Source organism: Bombus pyrosoma, linkage group LG10 (assembly GCF_014825855.1).
Source record: "Bombus pyrosoma isolate SC7728 linkage group LG10, ASM1482585v1, whole genome shotgun sequence".
NCBI classification, from domain to species: domain Eukaryota; kingdom Metazoa; phylum Arthropoda; class Insecta; order Hymenoptera; family Apidae; genus Bombus; species Bombus pyrosoma.
In genome coordinates, this window is record NC_057779.1 from 9,161,209 (window position 1) to 9,176,979 (window position 15,771).

Below are 15,771 nucleotides of genomic sequence, written 5' to 3' on the forward strand. Positions count from 1 at the left end.
CGCAGTGCGCTAAAACGAGAAGCAACGTGGAACGTGGCAGGACTATTTTTGCGAGGAAAACGAGTCACGCGGCTGAAAGGATAGGACAAAGACGAAGAGCGCCAAAGGAACCAAGAGGACGAGGACGAGAACCCGAGCGAACACGGAAAAAGAGAATCACCGCGAGACGAACATCGCCGATAGGCTGGCAGAGCGACATATGCCACGATTTCGACATCGAACGTTTTTGTCCCTCGATTTTGCCTGGTCGGCGCCGCGATCTCTCGAGAGGAAACGAACAGCTAAACGAGAACCAAGGAAGAGGTAACGTTTATCGAAAACACTCACTGCATAACGTCGTTCGCGTGATTGCCCGTAAGGACCTAGAGCCTTTGCTCGTTCGCGACTCGTTCCGTCTTCTTCTGCCCTTCTTGATCTTCGTCTCCTTGCCTCTCGCTATACTCCGGCGACTAAACTCGGACGCGAGAACCGAACGCAATCTCGTTCGACGATTCTTTCGCCGAACAGAAACGGACAACGCGTACTTACGGGAAACGTACGAGGCGAATGGCGTTCCAGGTCCTCGAACGTGGTCAGGATTTCCCCTTCCGTGAATCTCTCCCTTCCTTCGTTTCTTTTCAACGTTCGTTCGCCTCCCCTCTCGCGATACCTCGCTCCCGCCCTCGATTAACGCTCTCTCGCGCGTTCTTTTCAACTCCCCACCACCGTTTCGCGCTTCCCGATCGACCACCGATCCTGCGACCGCCGACCGCCGACCGCCGACCGCCGACCGCCGACCGCTTCTCCTGGTCTCTTATATACCTGATCTCGTTTCTTCCTAGTCTTCCCCTACGAGCCAGCTTACGTTGGAGAAGCGGCGTGTCGACGAAAGGCTACGATACGGATAACGAAGCTGCCTATCCTACTACTCGTAGTAAGTAACCGCACGTGCAGGTACTTGCACGAAACGATCGTGCCATTGATAACTATCGTCAGCGACGCGACGTCGCGAGCGTGATAATTCTGCCAACGAACCGCGTCTCGCGTTGCGCGAAGAAAAGCTTGAAAAGAAAAAAAAAAAAAGGAAGAGCCGCGAGTAGCCGTCTCGAGTTACTTTCATTCACGAGGATCGATCGCGTTCGTACCGCTCGAGTAAAAACATTCACCACTGCTTCACGTCGCTCCTTCGTCGCGTCCTTCGTTGTTTCGATCTGCCCGTTTTTCTCGTCTATTTCGTTTACCACGACAGTTTGAACGACCAAGAACTACTACCACTTACGAACGACGTATATCGCGCGTCGTACGTCTGCCCCACCCTCTCGATCCTCGGACGCAAGAACGCGTTCTTTCTCGAGTCTGTCGCCGTCGTCATGTCACACGATACCAAAAGGTTTCTCGGAACGCGATGGGTACGACTCTGTCGGACTGTAAACCCTGCACGATGATTCACGATGACGAACTTTGCGTCAAAGATCAACGATTACTAGTTGCTTACACATTACGTACGCGTCTTTTTTTCCTTCCCGACTATACCTATGCTGCAACGTGTCGAACGAATTACGTACGAACGAATAACGAACGAGTAACTAGCGAGTAACTAGCGAGTAACTAGCGAGTAACGAACGAGTAACGAACGAGTAACGAACTAATAACGAAGTAATAACAAACGAGTGACGAACGAGTAACGAATGAGTAACGAATGAGTAACGAACGAGTAACGAATGAGTAACGAACGAGTAACGTGCTTTCTCGGGTGGCCTGCAGAGAGGATCGAGAAGAGGAGAGAAGGACAACGGGGTTACGAGATCGTGGACAGTAAACGAAGAGGAGACTTTACATCATCTCGGATCTTACAATTAGAGCGGTATAATCACGGCAACGAGATATATCCCGCAAAAAGAGAAACGAAAAGCACGGATTGTCCTCTGCACCCGAACTTTCGATATCTAAATTCGAAGGTCGTGGCCCCTGTGCACGCGCACACAGCATGAGGAAATCGACAAACACGAAAATGGCCAAGGAGCTGGGGCGCGTGCTACGCATGCGTATACGCTGTGAAACCGAGCCCACGAGATTTCGAATCGGCGAGCATCGACGAATCGGAAAATGCAATGCGCGTAATCGACGCGGCTGCCGATAACGTTTCGTTCTGCCGACGCGCGAGACACGGACAACGCGCGCGATCGAAGAATCGTTTCTATCGGAGTCAATAAACTCTTATCGCGGCAGCGTGAAGAGACCGAGGAGCCCCGGTTCTGGTACAAATCCTATGCCGTACTCGAGTCGCGAGACTCGCGTCGAGGCGTGCGAATTTTTCGCCGATCCGCGGACAAAAGAGGAACAACGATACGGTCGCGCCGCGCACGTTGCAAAATTCAAGCGGACGTAAAACGATCGATGGAAAAAAACGTTCGGAGGACGAGCGGTGACGGCAACGGCGGCTCGTGCCTGGACGAATCATCGGCAAACACCAAAGGACGTTGTGTTCATTTTCACAAAACTGTTAGCATAGGGCCGGCGAGGCGTCACACTGTATTCCATCGTCGGTTCAGCTTTATTTTTGGTTTTGTATCGCCTACGTATACAATACTCGAGGAAACACGAAGCGTGCATCCCATAAGCCGCCGTGTAAATACTCTTGCGAACGGTAAACCTTCGAGCGGGTATTCACGTCCTACGACCACGCGCGGTTCTTGCGTCTGTGTTGCGGCGCAGCAACGCATCGCCAGATGGGACCTCGCGATTTCTCGATTTAACGATCGAACGGCGTAACGTCTGGATGGAACGACAGGGCCGGTCGTGCCGCGCTGTCGTCGTTGGTCGAACGAACGGAAAAACATAGAGCGTACCGCTACTAACCTGGAAAGCGGGCCTGTAGGCGAGTGCGGCGTCGACGAACCTGCCTCGTGATCTTGATGATGATGAGGCGTTCCTACCGTGTGATGAGCGTATATCGAGTCCATGTACAGCTGATCGGATACGCGATCGCTGGTGTCCTGGCCGAGACCGTGGTTGGCCTGAACCGAAGACGGCGGCTGCATAGCGGTCAAGTGAGCGTACGATTGCCTACCATGCTCGCTCGGGCTGTATCCTCCTCCCTCCGATTGTCCTTGACGGTGTGGCGACGACAGTTGTTGATCGTCGTGCGGACTGCGACTGGAACCCGGTGAACTGCCGGTTCGGAGAGTCGGTGAACCTCCGCCGCCGCTGCCAGTACCACCGCCACTATTACCCTCCGCGCCACAGCCACCTCCGCCCCCGCCATCTGCACCGCCGTTGTTACCGTTACCGGTACCTCCTCCGCCTCCGCTTGCACGTATCTGATGTTGGAGGTACGCGGCATCCGGCAACACCTCTTCCAAGTGATGATGATGATGATGATGATGGTGACCGTGCTGTTGCTGATGGCCGTCGTTCGCACCGACGTCGCTGGCCGAACTGGTCGCACCGGCGGTGCTGAGATTCGGAAACAGCATACCAAGGGTAAAATCTCCACGAGCGCCTCTCATGGCTGCGGTAATTCCACTCGTTCTCTCCGTATCCTCGTCCGTCTCTTGATGCGGCACCGATTGCGATTGCGAGTGCGAGTGCGAGTGCGAGAGCGAATGCGAGTGCGACTGTGACTCTTGTTCCTCCAAGTGACGATGACTTGCCGAAGAGAGCACCACACTTTGTTGGGTCGCGTCCGATTGTAAGTGCTGCTGCTGCTGCTGCTGTTGGTGATGATGGTGCTGTTGATGGTGGTGGCGCTGAGAGTGGTGGTGGTGATGGTGCTGGTGGTGGTGGTGATCGGTCGCGGTCGGCGAGAGCGACTCGCTACCATAACGATGCATGGTAGAGCGAAGCGCGTGACTGCCGGCCCGATTTTCCTCCGACAACGCGCAGACCTCGCCCGACCGTCCGTTATCCCCACCCTCGGTAACCGATACTTCTCTCGCCCCTAGTTGAACGTACTCCGACCGATGGTGTTGGTGGTGGTGGTGGTGGTGGTGGTCGTGGTCGTAATCGTAGTGGGGGTTGTGGAGGTGGTGGTCCTGCTGCGGCTGCGGCTGCCTACGCTGCTGTTGTTGGTGATGCTGCTGGTGAAGGGGTTGGCAGACCTGTTGCTGTTGTTGCTGCTCCTCCTGTTTCGAGGAATCGCCGCCCCCGTACTCGCCCGAATTCTGATCGCGATAACCCCTTGACAACCGACACACGATAATTCGTTAATATTTCGTGTTTCGCTCGGCGAGCGAAAACGATTCCGCTTGCTTATATCGCTCGATTTCGTCGCTTCGAGATCAAGGACGGATCGTTGAACGCGATTACTCGACCGAGCGTGTAACGTAACGCGTCGAAACGATTCGCCCAAGACCTGCGCCCCCATTCGTGGTCGAACGCGCCTAGATACCCAACTGCTCACCTTTCTCCGACGTCGGAATCCTGGCTGACGAAGTTGAGCGAGTGCACGCCGTAAGCGGCGTCGACGTCGTTTTCCTGTTCCGTCGAGACGAGAATCGTAACCACCGGTTCGGCGTTACTCGCCTCTTCGACCGCGCCATTTTCAATTTCCTGCTGTCCCGCCTCCAGCCCGCCTACCATGTCCCCGCCTTCTTCGGTTCCATGCTTTTCGTAAGGTAACTGTTGGTGGCGTTGCGGTTGCGGTTGCCGTTGTCGTTGCCTTTGCCGTTCCCTCTCCTGGTCGTCCAGTTGTTGCTGTTGTCGAAAAAGTTGCGCGGCTACCGATCTCCCGCTCTCGATTCGCATCAGCCTGATCGATCCTTGGTCGTCGTAACCTTCCACGCTCTCCCCGACCGCTTTCACGCATCTCGTCTTCCTTTCAGTGCCGTAGTCCGCCGCCGTCTCGTCCATGTATTCCGTCAACTCTGTCAACACCAATGCAAAGGATCGTCTAAACCAAACGATCGATCGACCGAGCGAACGACGAGGCTCGATCTCTCCGATCGTCCAAAGCATCGTCGATTTCGCCAAATCGTACCAGCGTCCGCTATCCATCTTACGGACCACGTAACAGCGTCGCCGCCGCCACGTATCATAGTAATCGCGGCACAACGAAAACCTGCCAACCGATACACGATCGATCGATTAGATGGAAAATGTGCTGCTCGAGGCGTTTCGATGACACACGCCAACAAACTGTTGCTAACCGCTACGGTACAAAAATAACCATTCGTCGTCGTTATCTGTAGCTCGTTAGCGATCGTGCAAACTCGCTCACATTCTCCTCGTATATATGATTTTACGCGTTTGCGCTTGGCATCGGTCTTTATATTTCTCAGCTGGAAAACGGAAAACTAGCCGACACGCCTGACCAGGTGCCGATGGTTCTCCGTTCTCTTCCGAGAAAAAGAAAGAGAATTGAACCTCGGTTCTACTATGCTACCCTGTACGATAACCAACGGGTAGACGAAATATTCTTCGATCGAGTTCTTTTCTTTTTCTCTCTACTTTCCTTCGTCTTCGTTCTCTGTCGATCGGCTTCGCAGGGAACACCGTTTACCGGCTGTCCCTGTACGTACAACCTCGTCTTATCGAGATGCATCGTCCTTATCGAGGACGGTACACGTGTACGATCGGAAAAAAAACGATGAAGTTTCTACGATCGCTACGTTCGAACCAGAGACAAAAGAGGGAAATTCACAGAGGGGGTTGAAACAGCGATTGGAGGATCGAGAGGAAAGGAGTAGAGAAAAGACGAAAACGATGGAAAGCTGAAAGAAGATGAGAGGAGAGGGCATCCACGGAGGCGGAGGCGGTGACAAAAGTATCGGAGGCGGAGGCGGATAGATACGGTAACGGAAGCATAAAACACAGGCGAATGCAAAGGTACGAATATCTACGTACGTAGTTTTGAGAGGAAAGGCAACACAGTCTTCGTAAACGATCGAAACGTATCTGTGTGCGGTATCTTTGCTCGAAAGCCCTGTGTCGTCGGTTAACATTCAACCGACCTTATTGACGCTAGTTAATCGAATTGGAAAGGTCAGGTTCGCTGGATTATCTGACGTTGCTCCGTTCCACCGCGACTCGCCAATTCTATCGAAAAAGTGTTTATATATTTTTCGCTAAGAGTTCAAAGACGAAGCGATGTTTGGAATAATGGAGTTGACGAGTCGATAACGAAACTCCGTTATTGCGTGTTCGAATCGGCTACGATCGGATCGGATCGAATCGAATCGAGTCTAGTCGCGTCAATGAGAGATCGTGTAGGAGCGCGGAGTTGCGAAGACGCAAAAGTCACGACCCCGATTAATCACTCTGCACGAAGAAAATATACGACGCCGCGCGAACCACCGAGAAACCTCTTTCTCGCTCGCGTTGCGAAACCAAATCGCACCATATCGGTCACGAACCTATCGCTGTCCCATCCTGTTGCCCGTCTCACCTGTTCCATTAATTGCTGGTAGAGTTGCTGCGTGGAATCAACGTCGCCCTTCTAAAGCAAAGAACGCGTATCTCGAAAACCAGATCGATCGATCGATCTCTCCGACATTGTTTCTTTCCCTCCATCTCGTCCTTTTATCGTTGAGCCAGCGGCTGTGAGCGAGTTCGTTACCGAGTATTGGCTCGTTACACGCGTACGCGAAAAGACTACGAGAGACCACCCTTGCGTTATACATAGGCGCGTCGTAAATCTTAGCCGAGAGCCGTCGAATATTTCATCGTTCTTTCGCTGCGCGGTTCTTACAATGCTCTCAGCCAAAGAAACGAGGTTAACGTTCCCCATAGAAGTGGTAGCGAGGAAAGAGATTCCGTTGGCCGAGCGGAAGATGTTTTGTACAACGGGGGCAGAGGTTGCTCTTATCTTCTTGGCCCCATAAAAACGTTCACTGTTATCCGCAACGTAGACGAGCAAGACGGCGCACATCGATGCGGTTTACGACGAGATTTTCAGAGATTGAATAGTCCCTTTATCTCGACCTTCTTCATCCTCTCCCCGTTTCTCGCTCCCTCCTTCTCACCCTATCCTTTTCCTCCCATCTTCTCCGCTCTTATTTTCCCTTCTTTCCTTCCTTTATCCCTTTCCCATGATCTCGCCGCTTCCTCCGAGAATACACTTTACGATGCGATAGAATAACTTTGTTTCGACTCATCGATCCCTTTTTACGGCTAGATATACAAGAAGAGGATGATATACGTAAGCATCGATGCGGTACAGTCGCTGCGGAACAACAAGACGAACGATTAGCTAAGGCTAGCGTGGACCTCCCTTCTGAAACCGTGGTTCGACGCGAAATTGAATAGAACAAAGTAGAATAGCGTGGAATGGTGGCGCGTTTCAAGTAGAGCAGCAACGACGGGTATGTTCCGCGATAGAACAACAACGCCATTGTACAAAGACCGAACGTTCCTTACGCGGACAGATCTCGATCGTCCAGCTTTACGTTCGACGCCAATCGACCGGTATACGTTCTCGTCGTGACCTGTTCGACAGAAAACCCGGCTAGGTGTTTTCGACTTGACCGAACGGAGAATCTCGGGCTTTAAATAACTGCTTTGTTTACTTCGTCCTGCCGTAACGACGCGGATATCGTTCGAAGTAAAACAGAGACTGAAATACAAAATAGCACGGCACACACGACCATTACGGGTAATTAGGGGCAATTACGGGCAATTACGGCATAGGTTTTCGCGAAACGGTGATTCTACCAGGCCCGATCGAGATATCCTCGATCCGAAGGAGTTTTCCAATTGAACCAGTGGATAGATAGATATCGCATCGAGCTGAGGGGATGGAGAGAGGGTTTTAGAGTACGTGAATATGTGTAAGTAAGTACATGCACGACGGTGGTAGAGGAACGGAGGCGGTCGGTAACCCTCGTTTATCTCAGCGGTTCTTCGTTTCTGTATCTCGACTGGTGCATCTGTATCTGTCGTTAAAAAATAAGCTTGTCAAATCGTAGATCCGTAGTTGTAAATCTGCGATAATTTAGAATTGCGCTCGTGGGACCAGGAAGAGGGAGAATGCGACGCGCGATTAGCTTTTGCCATGGTAGAGTTGACGGACGTGTATCCAACGCTGTACCTGGAACGGTGTAAAAAGAAGGCGCGTCCACGCACGACCTACCCGTACCGAGAAGGATCCGTACGCGATGCAAGAAAGGAAAAGAAAAGGAAATAAAAGAAAAGAAAAGAAAAAGCAGGCGAGGAAGAAAGGAAGGAAAGCAAATATTGCAGCGGACTGCTCGCCCTTCGAAAGAGGAAAGAGAGAATAAAAGAGAAACGTAGCGGTTAGAATCGTTAACGGCGTCTCCAAACAAGGAAACAATGCCGACCATCTTTGCAACGAGTTCACAGAAGGGCGAACCACGATAAAACGAATATGAACTTAGAAACTACGAACCTACGAACGATACGTGAAAACGAATCGACGATCGACGATCATCCAAGTATTGGCACGGTATAAGTACAGGCAAGAAGCTACGTGTTTCGCGTTTCTCTGCGCCTGACGAATACGCGATCGTAAAAAGAAACGTGGCGCGCATCTATTTGGTTATATAGAGATATATAGCGTCGCGATCGTTGGGAACGGTCGAGTTGCGACCAAGTCGAATCCGTTCGAAGCTAATAGGACGCGGCTACGAGTATGCTAGGTATCGAGTTTCTGTCGTGTTTTTTACCAAAATATGGTCGAACACGGCTCTATCCTCGGTCTCGTATTCGTTTAGCCCCATTAACTTTCCGACCAGCCTATCGGACCAACGTCCCGAAAAGGGAAAAAACGTTTATGAATCTTGAAAGCTGCCAATTACGACCGCGTATCTATAAATTAAGAAAATAGACTTTAGCGAGACACGAGAACGCGAGCGCAGCGATCGGCGCGACTTTACTGCTACTCCGTCCACGCGACCCCCACGCTCGTTCATCTTGATAAAAAATGACATATTTGTTTCGGAGAAGAGCGTGCAACTCGCAACTCTCGGTAAAGTCCACGCGTTACGATAAGGAAAGAGAAGAGAAGAAAAACGAGGATCGCCACATAAATTTCGCATCGATTTCAATTTTTATTTCTTAACATCCCTCGGATCTTTTACGTTCCAACGACGTAGATTCATGGCCGACGTTACGCTTGCCTGTGACATCGTAAACAACTACACAGGCTGCCAAGAAATTTTCCACGTCCGTTTTTCCATTATTCCATTATTCCATTATTAAATGTTCCATTGTTCCGCACGCTTCTGTACAGGATCAACTATGCCTGCAGTAGCTGTATCGGTCGTATTTGCGGTTTACTCGCTCGTCTACTTTTACTCGAGTTGTTGCGCGACGCTGCTCGTCTTTTGAGAAACGCATCAGGAACCGTTGTAAAGGTCGTAATTCCAATCGCAATTCCCGTTCCATATGTCACTTTCCATCGATCGTTGATCGTTTGTTCATTAACGTACGTCGACTTCTCTCTGTACCAAATGCTGTTACCCGTATAACCTTTTTTTATGTCAGCGATATACGTTCAAGGTACGGTTGTTTGGACCCGTTGTACCGTATCCTTAATTATGCAAATTGCTACGCTGACCGCTTCGTCTCTTTCGCTAAAAATACTTCGTTTAAGTGTATCTTGCGCCGACCTGTAGCGTGGAATCGCATTTGTATTTCTTTAACGTATGTTTATTTCATTTCCACGCGTGCACTCGTATAATCGGACTATAGTCTATGCTAGTAAACGACGCGATACTGCCATAGTAAATTTAAATAACTAAACAATAAATTTCAACTTTCTTTTCTATTTTACGCGATATGTTCGCAGCCTCGTTCCACGAACGAAACAAAACTAAACGAGACGAAATTCGACAACGACGTAAATACAGGCATCGGGAATTCTCTTTCGGTAAAAGCTTTTCACCGAGGCATCCATCGAAATTTACGCAAGTCCGTTTCTTTCGTGAGGCTCTCGTGATACATGTCAGCCGTCACGAGCCGCGAAACAACGAAACACAGACTGCGTGGCGTAACACGAGAAGGGAACCGATCGCGCTATGGGACATGCTCCTACCTCCCCTTGCTCTTTCGTTCCTTTACCCTTGACTAAAGCACGCTCGCCCTACGATATTTTTTCCTCTTACTTTTTTTCCTCCTTCTTTTTCTTCGGCTCCGAACCAAGTGGCTAAGCGCCACTTTTAGCGCATCAACGTAAACGTTAACGTAAGTCGTTATCGATGCGACGGTGGAACGGACACAGTGACGGTCAACCGCACGAAGTTACGTAAGAAAAGTAGCCTTCTACGCGAACTTGTTAGCGTACGCGTATTACCTTTCTTCGGATAAAGCAACGTCGATCGGAAAGCGGACTGGTTCGTTTCGACTTCGATCGTGACACCGAATTACTACCGGCATCTTGAAAATTATTATTATTATTATTATTATTATCGTCGTTATTAACCAGCTAAACCAGTTGGTTTAAGATAGGTTAAAGATTCGATGCGGAGAAAGATAAATTACACGCGCAAATATATATACGGCACGAAGAGTAAAAAAAGAGAAAGACGTTGCACGGAGGTTTAAAATTCGCGATAAATATGAAAGCTAAAAGTATATTTAACTAAGCCAAGATAAACAACACTTTGAAATTGATACGCTATGAATCTTAGTAAGTTGTATATTAACGACTGTTTACCACGTTGATAACACTTATCCATTCTGTGGTAATATAGTAATTCTGTAGTAATAAACGTGTTATATTTATTCTTTCGTCTTGATAAATTGTATAAATCGATTTTGTAAAATTACCCTGTCTTTTCCCAACTCTCATTACATAAGCCTTCTTCCGTCCGCCACTAACGAACGCTTTAAGAGATGTTCTAACGATAATGAGGATTACCTAAGTAGATGGAATAGCGATGCCCAGAGTTAACGAGACAGGCAATTCGATTCGGTTAAAATAGCCCTAAGTGGTGAAGTGCTACCGTGTAGAAGAGACTAATTTCTCAGCGACCTAGGAATTTTATTTTTTTTTTTTTTTTATTATTTAATTTGTACTTTAGAATTTGTCCATCTGGACATTCGGCAAATCAGCGATCTATGATGTACACCTACTAGGTTCTCTTCCGTTACTCAATGCCGGAAGATTTAAGATTACTTGGCGCTACGTCGTAGTTATGAAAGGCATAGGATGTGCACTGTGTCTGGCAACGAGTATCGAACGTTGTATCAACGATTGGAGGAAGAAGCAAAATTTGGGAAATTTCATCACCGTTGAATTCGTTTCCGAAAGTTAGTAATCTTCGTCGACGGACGGTAAGTTATCAAGTTCGCTCGGCGTTATATCTCGATCGTAGAAATATTCGTATTGCGTATAATCTTTGCGTTGAAAACGTAGTTGCGTCTTCTTCATTCAGAAATCGATCGAAGATATCGATAAAAATGTGACGCGGCGCAATACTTTCTTGAAACATATTTGCGAATAAAGTAAAACGAGTAATTTCCGCTTGCAAAAGAGCTTTATTTACAAAACTACGTATTTACAGCAAACATTGTGCATAATAAGCGCGGAGATCGACGCGTATCGACCCACTGATCTGCCCGGTTTAAATATAATTTCGTTGGATCGAGTTCACGGCAACGATGGGAGCGAGCATTCGAACAGAAGATGAAACATATACATTATACGTTACATACATACACGCTCGGGGCGAGTGAGTTATGTATATAGCCGGCGAGCCACATAGCTAACGAGAGAATGGGAGTTAGCGAGGCAGAAAGAGAGAAAAGGAGGCAGAGCGAGAAGGAAACAAGTGCGTGAAGACGCAGAGGGAGCGCAGCGCTAATAAATCAGTCGTCGAAAGGTCGAAGGTCGTCAGCAGTGCTCCACTATATTCACATCGAGACGGTAATGGGGTATTAAGACGGGGAGGATTTTCGAGTTAATTTTCTAGCGTTCGCCCGCAGCTGTGAATAAGAAACGGTTGATTGGTTTAGACTTAGTCGTTCGAAGCAAACGTCGATCGCCGATTTTTCTCAATTACGTGCTCGTAATAAGATAAAGATAAATCGTATCTCGAAATCAAGTTGGCGAATATCGAGGCGACGTGCAGGATCTTATCGCGCGAACGGCTTCCCTCGCGATCTGCGTTTCGAAGGATAGCAACGAGCCGTCAAAATAAACAAATAGTCGGGTTTCGTGGTCTTCTTGCTTGGGCGAACTGGATCCGTACGGGCCAGTTTAGAAAACGGTACTCCTTTGTCTTTGTGCAAACGGGGGGCCGCGCGTGTTTACGGTCAAGTCGAAAAACCAGGGTTGAAGCAATGCGTCCTCTCGGATCGTCCATATGCTTGTTTACGTTTTGAATTTCATGGAAACGCGTTCTTCTTCGTTCATATCTGCCAATAGCTTTTAATTACACCAATTACGACAATTACACGAACGTAATAAGAAAGAACGACAACTGGAACGACTAGGAAACAATGGAAATAGAAATGCAACAAGGATAAACGGAACAGGGATGATAGTAATAAAAAAAGATTGGTATATAACCGACGTCGTAGGTGAAGGAATGAGAATGTGAGGTGGGCGAAAAATTGTTTGCGTAGCAGGCAAACAGGCAGGCAGGCAGGCAGGCAGGCAAAGCACAGGCAAAGCAAGCAAGCAAGGCGGCAAGCAAAGCGGCAGGCAAGCAGGCTAACAGGCAAGCAGGCAAGAGGCGGACGGGTGGGTAGGTTTACGGTATTCGCCGGTCTGCTGCCATCGAGCAGCAGTTTTGACGTCACATCCTGCGCGCGGGCGGACATCCGGTTTCACTGCCGGACTCCTGTCCCCGAGCGATAACAAAATCTACGTTTGTCAAGGGAAGAGAAAGAAACGTAGAGAAGGAGCGAGCGGTCGTTCGATGCCCGGGACGAGACCAGGGGAGAAAGAACGGTTCCCGTTACCCTTTTCAGCTTGCCGAGCTTTAAATCGTTTCACCACCACCCGATATGTGCGAGTTTCTTTCCGCGAAAAGACGGAAGACAAAACGCCTCGTTTCTTGGTCGCCGATGGTCGATTGTTGCCGCGCAAACAATGAATCAACGTTCCAACGATAAACTTAGCGTCGCGTGACGTCGTATCGCGTCTCGTCACGTCGCGTCACGCTGCGTCGTTGAATCGCGCAATTCCGACTCGGTAATTAACAAAATTAATCCTCCAAACATACGAGCGTATTGTAGATACGTGCGATGAGAGAAGGAAAGTTGTTGCACTGGAGAATCGCGGATCGTCCCTGCTTGGAATCCCACAGGGATTAGCCGATGGGCAGAAAACATCCTTTGTTTTTCCTCGACCCTTCCTCACTTCCGTGTTCTTACTCCAGCCAGAGACAGAGATCTTTCTCTCTCTCCCTCTCTCTCTCTCTTTCTTTCTCTGTCCGACAAAGGATGTAACGTTTGAGTAACAAAGCCGCGCGTAAACTACGGATACGTGGTCGCGCGTGCAGTTTTTCGTCCAGCCAGACGACCGACTAAGCTTTCCGAAAGAACAACCGCAAATATTTGTCTCTTTATTATTTCACTGTCCTGTTTCATCGGATTACCATCGGTTTACACGCTGCGATCATTCATTTCTCACGTTCCTTTCGAAAATTCGAAAGAGCAAAAATTCCTGACACGCGTTACGTCGTGCGTGCTTGGCGTCGTGCCACGCTGTCGTTTCCGACGAACTCCACGTAAGGCAGAAAATTTGTTCGACGGAGCGAATTTCGGTTTCACCGGAAATAACCGCGATCGCTTCTCCAGAGGCGCTTTCATTACGGTTATGGAGATCTTTTCCAAGACCGCGTGACAAGAGTGGAACGTCTGCTAGGTCTTTCACTACGTTTACAGAATGCCAAAGGTACAGGGAACGGATGCAACGACGTTGCTCCATGAGTCTCTCCGTGATGAAGCGGAGTTGCGCATTATCAAGGGTTTAACTAGGCAAAGGTTAAGGCAGCCTCACACCAACACCGTGATTCTCTATAATCTACGGTCAATTATCTGACTTTCACTGTGTCTGGGGAAGGCTCTGCTTGGGAAAAACAGCGTGATTCGCGGAAAACGCGTGGTCATCCGGCAATCTGTTGGCGTAAGAGTGCCGATTTCGATAATTTTACCGCAGCTACGAACTAGTAGTTGAAATCGTTCGAACCGCGAGTAACAGATGGCATTAGTTCGTCGGGCACTTTGGTATCGCGACATTCGCCGCAGGAAAAGGTTCGCGAATGACGGTTCACGGATATCCAGTTGGCGGATTTCTGATGGGCCCGTTCTGTCGTTCACATTCGTACGACGCGCGATCGCCGATGTATCGTTGAGAGATACCGATCGTAGAAGTCGTAGAACGAGCAAAGGATCAAGAACGGCGAAAATATAGGACAGTTCGTGGAAGAGAAAGAAAAGGGAGAAGCAAGAGGAAACAAACTCGTGGAATTAGGACGAGCCGCTTTCAGTCGGGAGGGTTGGCAAGTTTGAACGTACGAAACCGATGAACCGATCTCGCGCGTCTGGTACGCGTAGATAACCGGCCGTACAACTCGATGGGGGCGTTTTCGGGGCGGTGTTCGCGTTCCTAAGGGACACGCGGCTCGGTGCACGTTGTTTTCCCCGCGGGAAAACCAGAGACGACAACATACCGAACCCGTTCTCCGCTCGTTCGAAAACGATTCCTACTCGCACGGCGTCCGACTCGTCCGGCATCCTCGCGATAACACCCGCATCCACGTACGGCACGAAACGGCAAACCTGCCAACCATACGAAACGCCACTCGCTCGTTCCAACTTTGACCCCAACTTTCTGTTTCCGTTGTTCGCTTCGTACGTGGGAAAATAACCTCTTTTTCTTTTCTCTGTCATCGCCGATCGTCCCATCGTCGTTTCGACGATCGGGCAAACGGTCGCGACGACGATCGCAACGAATACAGCGATTTCGTCTCTCGATTACGAACGAACATGTTCGCCTACGCTCCGTGAGGATTGTTCAGCTGCCTCTTTCAACGTGACAATAAAAGAACCGCGTTTGCAAAGGACTCGTGTGCGAGGCACACCCCTATAAACGTGCTCGCAGGTGGCCACACCGCGTTCTCGACGGAGGAACGTGTTGTGTACGTGCCTCGACGGTTTCTCTCTTCCGCACTCTCTTACGATCCGCTAGAATTGCCCGATCGAGCAAAAACATTTCGCAGAGTTAACGAAAGCGTAGGCCGAACAGCTTGGCGCCAAACGGGACGAAGAAGAGGAGGAGGAAGAAGAAGAAGAAGAAGAAGAAGAAGGAGAGAAGGGAGGAATGTTAAAGGAGCAAGAGAAAGAAAAGAATGCCAACAATGTCGCGGTTTATCTGCGCGTCCTTGGCTAATCTCTGTCCATGAAAGATTACCCTATCACCGGGAATTGTGCTGTGTCTCCGACGCTCGATATACGTAAGCGTTTCTATCACCTCCATCGTCTCTATCGCCTCTATCGTTTTCATGTTCTCCCTCCTGCACTCCGAAAGTATACTCCACCCTTTATCCATAAAAGCCTTCTTCCGCCTCCTCTTTCTCAAACGTTCGACGGATCCTTCTCGGATCGCAGCCGATCGACTCGGCAAATCTGTTCGACTCGCCAGCTAGAAGACGAAAAAGCCGTTACCGAATATCGCGATGTATCGCGATGGGCACGCGCTCGCGCTCGAGGACAGTCCGATAACGCAATCGGTGGCCGTACGACGAAATATTTCTAGGTTCTCGATCGACGTTCTCTCTGTCGACGTTCGTGCTCGCGACGAATAACGTGGCTGAAACACGTGCGAACGTGTAGTTTTGGATGCGCAATGTTAAAAGAAAAGTGTGCAGACGGAGAAGGTTTAAA

The 15,771-nt window shown here is 49.5% G+C and overlaps 1 protein-coding gene across 5 annotated transcripts in view; it reads right to left on the reverse strand.

Annotated features, from left to right (window-relative positions):
• LOC122571622 (AF4/FMR2 family member lilli-like) overlaps positions 1-15,771 on the reverse strand; it is a 35,299-nt gene that overhangs the window by 11,522 nt on the left and 8,006 nt on the right. For 3 of the 5 annotated variants that reach the window (XM_043735611.1, XM_043735608.1, XM_043735610.1), the window contains exons 2-3: positions 4,382-4,844; positions 2,839-4,158 (exon numbers count right to left, since the gene is read on the reverse strand). In XM_043735611.1, the coding sequence (XP_043591546.1) occupies positions 2,839-4,158; positions 4,382-4,830 (1,769 nt within the window). In that variant the 5' untranslated portion in view covers positions 4,831-4,844. Of the gene's footprint in view, positions 1-2,838; positions 4,159-4,381; positions 4,845-4,957; positions 6,314-6,364; positions 10,425-15,771 lie in introns of those variants that run through there. The other 2 variants (XM_043735612.1, XM_043735609.1) reach the window with 2 other exon arrangements.